A 6,891-nucleotide genomic window follows, 5' to 3' on the forward strand; every position below is an offset into this window, starting at 1 on the left:
TAAAACATGAACGGATGCCGAAAATGGCATCCTGGACAATTTATAACCGAGTTTATCTCTTCTTAACATTCGCGACAGAAAATGCGACATGAATATAAAACTGGTTTGGCTGTCATAGCTGACAGCTATGTATTTTCTTGTACGGAGCGCATTCAAGAACAAAATGTTGGAGGAGAAGGTGCCTCGCCCCCATAATGGGGGAAAGAGTTCCTTGCCATTTGTAGAGTTTCTCAAAAATTTTATAGTATTGTTTAAAAACATAAACGCTGAATGAAATTAAAATAACTGTAGAGAAACAATTTATGTCAATTCATGTTAGTCAATTAAAGCTCATTCTAAGTTCAAATTTATTTGAAATATTGTTAAATTCAAATAATATAATATTAATATTTGAGTGTTATATATAATTGATTTTAATGACTAGGTATTTCTTAAAAAATGATTAGATGTTATTTTTTAAAAGTTTACAAAATTACTTATCAGAAGTTTATTGTTCTATAAAAGTGCCTTGCAATTGAATTTTAAAACACGAGAACCAGTTATGATATGTATATTTAGTATTTAATACTACTAGTGTTTTGATTCATTTCAAGAAATTTCCATAAAATTATGTTTATTTAAAAAAAATAAAGAGTTTTCAATGTCGGTATTAAGAAAAGGATTACTTTGAAATTATCTGTATTCAATTTCTTTGTTTGTATCTAATTAATACGCGTTTGTTATTCTATAGAAAATTTTACTATAGATTTCTTCTACCCTATTTTCAGTAAAGTGTCGATCGATGAGCTTTTTTAAAGTGTAGCGCCTCAAAGATCATTTAAAAAGGGTGACTATATTAAAATCTATTTTTTTTTTCACTTTCAAAGGCTATGGTAGAATGGAGTTTACTTATATATAAGTAACTTGATCATGTAGAGATATTTTTATAGAATCACAAAGTGCTAAAAAGTATTTAAAATGCAAACCACAGAATGAAACAATGATATAATTTAAAATTTGAGTTTTTATTTATGTCTAAAAAGGAATGAAGACTTAGAAATACGGCTCAAAATTGTATTAATAATAATATGTTATTATATATTGTTTAAGCATAAGATTATATGCGCATAGGAAGTAAGATGCATAATCAAGAGCTGATTAAAAAGCATTGGAATTCAGAACAATTTTAATTCGTTATATAGTATATGATTCATTAATTAAATATATAAATTAAAAAATTTGATTTTTTATATACTTTAAATTTTTCTGAAAATTTTGAACTTGTTTTCAAAGCAATCGTCAGCGCCGCATATAACGGATAAACAATGTTACGGACCCCATAGAAATGTAAACAAAATTCATACTTATTATTAAACTTTTGTCTGTATAAAATTTCTGATAATTTGGTGTGGATATGTCTAATCATCATTTTGACCGCCAAATGTTTTTTTTTACTTTTTTCATTCGGTTTTTAAAACCCCTAATACCTGCTACCACAATAAATTTAAACGATTCTTATCAATACAAATAAATTTTTTTGAATTATTCAAACCGGATACTTCGTTCTCTCAAAAACTGCGTTACCATTTTTAACTCTTTTTGCCCCGTATCTTTGAAACGGTTGGACCTGCTTCTACCAAAAACTAATCGGCACGTCACCTTAACAATAGGAATCGAATGCTTTTTGAATTACTCAAATCGGTTGATTCGTGTTCTTAAAATCGTCGACAAAACATTGTATCCACACATACATACACACACACATACATCCATTTTTTAAGGTATTCAAAAATGTTTAGAAACCTTTGAAACGTAAAGATATATAAAAATTTCCATTTTCGAATTTTTTGCGATTACTATAATTTACGCCACGAAAAGTTAATAAATTAAAATAATCAATTAAAAAATAAAATCAACTACATGTATTTCGAGTATTTCTTCAGTTTCTTACATTTGAGAGTTTCATCATCTTTGTACCATCGCGCCAGATGCGTTAGAACTATTCTACGGAAAGTTAATAAATTGATATAATCAATAAATTAAAAAATAAAATCAACTATATATATTTCGAGTATTTCTTCAGTTTCTTACATTTGAGAGCCCTATCATCTATGTACCGTCGCGCCGGATGCGTTAGAAGCATCCTACGTGCATCTTACAAAAGAAGCACAAAAGGGCGAGACTCCTCCGCACGTAGAACGCGACACCACTCTGCGGAGCCCCTCTAGAAAAACAACTCACAACTAATGGGCTGCGAGTTTCAACCCGCGAAGACAACGAGGCATTTTCACCCCAGAGATGGGGTCATGTACAAGCTGTAAGAGAACAGCTTTTAAAAGCTTTAATATACTGGAATGTCGAACTAGGAAACTTACAAAAAGAAATAATTGATTTTTATAATTTTATATAAAATTTAATTTAGTTGATTTTTAAGTAATTAACTGACAACTATTTATGATTTAGAAGCAGTGGTATTTCAAAATTATAGATATTCATATAAATTTATATGTTTATATTTTTAATATAAAAATTTTAATATATTTTTAATTAAATAAAATTTCAAAAAACCTTTATTATAAATGAAAGCATGTTAAATAAAAATTGATATAAAAATGTGAACTATGAATAACTAATGAATACATTTAAATTTAAAATATATTAAATATCAAATATACCTAACAATTTTATAAAAATTATGTTAACATTGGTTGCTGAATTGTAAGATATGGTTTCTCAATACATTTAATTCAAAATAAATATTATACTTTATTTCGGGCTATTAACTATTAACTAATTCAAATAATATGTTTCAATGTTCATAAAGAAAAATCAATATACATGTTATCATATAATATTGTATAAGAAAATTAAAGATACGTAATACTCATGAATAATTTTCAAACAACTCTAATTTATTTCAAAACTTAAAAAAATATTAATAACAAGAATTTTATAATTGGTTGTAAATGTATAAAACATGTCTCATATTAGAAAAGTGCAATACTTTTCAATAGAGAACAATAAGTAGAGGATGCTTTAAAACTCTTCTTAGTTTATATTTTAATAAGAGCTGCCACATGAAAGCTTCCAAAGTCTTTGTCCAAATAACAATTGCAGTCTTAAAGAATTGTCTTAAATCAATAGGGATTCTAAGGGATTCTATGAAAAATATGAGTGTGAAATATTGTTAAAATTTTTATTCTATAAGAAATCGCTAAAACTATAAACGCAAAAAATTTGAATGAAATTAAAATATATATATATATATATATATATATATATATAAACATAGAATTTTGTGATATGAGTGGAACGAATATTAAATGTTAAATATGAACAATACAACACTCAGATTTTTAACACACACTTTATTTGGTAATTCCAGACGTTTATTTATTTATGTATATATATATATATATTTATATATACGAGTATTTATATAATCATATTTTATTGCATTTTAAGATACTCAGTCTAAAATGTGAAACTTATTGCTTTTCAGATTTTCACATATATTTATGCATAAATATGTATTTACATATATGCATATTTTATTCCATTCCAAACCATTTATGAAAAATGAAAAACTTATTGCTTTTCAAATTTTCATATCTTCTTCTTTCAATCGATAAATAAAACGTAATATAATGATACATCCAGCTTTCTCTCTGTGATCTGTTCACGACGTATTTCTCAAAGACCTTATCTCATAATAAATAAATTTTACGCATTCTTCTTTTTTCTTATTATATTAATTATTATAGAACAAGAAGCCACGAAATTTCATTACTTATTTAATAACAGAAACAGAACCGCAGGCAAAATCGCGTTAAGGAACATCACAGTCTGTTTTCGGAAGCGTAATAAGAGATTTTCTCATTATGCGTTCTGTGAGTAATACATAGCTTTTTGTGAAGAAAAGAAGCATTAATAAGTCAGAGGTAATTTTTGTACGTATAAATATTCCTAAACGTCAGCTTATTTTCACTTTTATTTATACAACTTTTATTGAATTCAAATATGGCATAAATAATTCATTAACAAGTAGACATTCAAGAATTAATTCTAGTTGTTATAGTTTAATTTATAAAAGATTATATGACAATGAGCTTTTTTTCCTTGAAAAATAGCATTATTAACAGCAATTATAGTGCTAAAAATAATCGTGAAATATTGTTTTACTTAAAAATAAATATTTCATTCAAATAACAATAAATTATTCAACTTTGGGAACTTGATTGATAAAGTTCAATTTTTTATATACTCAAAAATTCAATTGATAATTATGAATTTAGAATGCTTGTTAATTAATTATTTTAAAATACCATATAAAATTTATTTAAAATTCAGATTACTGCAATTGCCTTTTATATGCACATGATGCAACATATTCTAATCATCCATCAAAATAAATTATTACCGTAGCGCTGAATACGGTGGAGACGCCATGTAGAATCGAGCACAATGAAAACTTTAATAATGATACAATTTTTAAATAGGAAAGTGTTTATTCATTATTAAATAAATCACAGTAATATTTAATTCATCATAAAAACTAAATTTTAAACTCTAAATTAAACAATAAAAATGAATAAATAATTACAAAACGCATATATCTAAGCATAAATAAGTTTTAAAAAAACTATAATATAACAAAATGTAATACATGTAATTAAATGTGATCTTTGATATTAACTATTTATGTTAACTATGTTTTCATTGATTATTTATTTTATATAAAATATCTTAATAATATAATATTAAATGATTCTAGATTGTTGTGATACCCAACGTTATTTATTGATAAGCAATAAGGCAGTAAAACTTCACAAATAATCAATCTTTAAATGAACTCGATGAACAGTAAACATTGATGATTCTTTGTGGGTTTATGTATAAAAAAGTTGTATCGATAATTCAATTTTATGAAGAAGTAAACATCTCACTTCCTCGATAAATAAATATTTTTAGAGTAAAAAGGTTTTAGTTCAGAAAATCAAAATTGTAATCATAATATAAATTTTTATTTAATATATAATAATGACAGCCTTTCGAAATGGCTAACTCTAAATTTCTTTTATCAATTGTTTCTTTTTATTCATTTTTCGATTTGTATTCTCTTTTCAGGTACTACGCTGATTTAGAAAAGAAACGTTGTCCCGACATCCAATCTTTTAGCTCATCATATCCAGCAAACCATTCAATCCAAGAACCTGTAGATCCAAATGCTTGTACAGTGTGGAGGCGCTTTGCAAAGTAAGTACCTGATGAAATATTAATATACAGACAAGTAGCACTAGAAGCACGTTCCTTTGGGATTACTTTGGATTTCCAATATGTATTATGCACCAAATACTGTAGCAATACTGCAGTATGACTTACTTACATGCTTCTTGCCACGAACGTTTTACTCAATGAGTAATTTATGCCAACATTGTGCTTTTAATTTTGACTATATTCTTTTTTCGTTAATTAATATAACATTCGATTCAACTAACTTTTTCCTAAAGTTGTATTTAAATATGAGTAGAATAACATTACTTTGTTTGTTTAAACTGACTACAATATTCTATAATTTATTACAAAAAGTTTGTAACTACGATTTGTCTTTTTGAAAAACACCTCTATCTCACAAAACTATTTCTTTATCTGCATGATTGCACTTATCGGCTTTAAGTAATCTGCAAAAGTAGGTCAGGAAAATAAATTTGCAATTTTTATCATTGACTGAATCGCCCTCTCTATGTCTAATGCGTTGAAAATAAAATTGATCACATTACTTTATTTTGTTTAAATCGAATGATTTACAATTGATTAAAAGAAATTAAATGAGCCAAACTAGAAACCCTATTATTATTACAATTGATTATAGTAAACTTTTACAGTTATTTAGTTAGTAAATTATTAAGTTAGAACCTATATATATGAATTGCTACTAACTTTTACAGATATTGATTTATAATGTATTATATTAATTGTTTTTCAACAGTTTATTTGAGACTACACAAACGCTTTTTTGGGCAGTTTTTGGATTGGTAGATTTGGACAGTTTCGAGTTAGATGGTATCAAAATCTTCACACGATTTTGGGGAATGCTCATGTTCGGAACTTATTCAGTTATTAATATTGTGGTGTTACTTAATTTACTGATCGCGATGATGAATCACTCCTATCAACTCATATCGGTAAGTTTCTTTGAAATTGTTTGAACGAATCATAATATATTTATTTCTTTATTCTATTAATTCCAATAGGCTATACACAGTAATACACACTTAGTTCTGATGCAAAACTAAGCATAACAAAACATACAGGAATATAAATTAATGTAATTTAGACAACATATAGAAAGATTAAAAATATTTTTAAGTAATATTTAGAGAGCGTTGTTTTAAATCTCACTTTTGCATAATATTCTGGAAATTAAATATACATATCTGGTGAGGAAAGTAGACTACAAAAAGTGACATAAAAATTCATATAATCTATTTTACTTGCATCAATTTCCTATTCGTATTTATCGAAATATATTACTTTGGTCTGCATAAGTTTCCAAACTCTCAAACTGATCTGCATATTGCTAAGTCCAAGGCCATGCAATAAATTTGCGTAACTTTTTTGTATGCAAAGTTCGGCCGAGTTGTTACACACGACGAAACAAATTAAACTACACTTGACTTTGTAATCTGACCAAAGTTTCAGGTAATAAATGCTCCCTCCGGAAACAGTAACCTGCAGTCGCACCAAGACTCAATATAATTCTTGTTGTTTGAGAATAATTCTATCTGAAATATTCTGCGAAAAACTTCTGCGAAATGAAAAAGTAAAGTTTGCAGTGATGTGATTGCTTTCACTTAGCGTGCTTTTATATATGAGCTTTTTAGAGAAGTTAGATACATGTTTCAAGTCGCA

General features: G+C 26.6%; 1 protein-coding gene across 1 annotated transcript; it reads left to right on the forward strand.

Annotated features, from left to right (window-relative positions):
- The first annotated feature begins 2,225 nt into the window (after positions 1–2,225).
- On the forward strand, positions 2,226–6,275 carry LOC113385828 (transient receptor potential-gamma protein-like). Its single transcript, XM_026623658.1, has 4 exons — positions 2,226–2,296; positions 5,107–5,235; positions 5,969–6,164; positions 6,234–6,275. Exons 1-4 carry the CDS (start codon positions 2,226–2,228, stop codon positions 6,273–6,275), a joined length of 438 nt encoding a protein of 145 aa, XP_026479443.1.
- The last annotated feature ends 616 nt before the right edge of the window (positions 6,276–6,891 follow it).

The sequence above is a fragment of the Ctenocephalides felis genome, unplaced genomic scaffold (assembly GCF_003426905.1).
Source record: "Ctenocephalides felis isolate EL2017-DRISC unplaced genomic scaffold, ASM342690v1 CF-g0.4_SCAFFOLD_03571, whole genome shotgun sequence".
NCBI classification, from domain to species: domain Eukaryota; kingdom Metazoa; phylum Arthropoda; class Insecta; order Siphonaptera; family Pulicidae; genus Ctenocephalides; species Ctenocephalides felis.

What these genes read in the sequence shown, in the direction of transcription:
- LOC113385828 (XM_026623658.1), top strand. Translation starts at nt 2,226, where the DNA reads ATGGGCTGCGAGTTTCAACCCGCGAAGACAACGAGGCATTTTCACCCC. An exon ending in GATGGGGTCATGTACAAGCT is followed by an intron (nt 2,297 to 5,106) that starts GTAAGAGAACAG and finishes TTCTCTTTTCAG; the next exon opens with GTACTACGCTGATTTAGAAA. An exon ending in ACTCCTATCAACTCATATCG is followed by an intron (nt 6,165 to 6,233) that starts GTAAGTTTCTTT and finishes TAATTCCAATAG; the next exon opens with GCTATACACAGTAATACACA.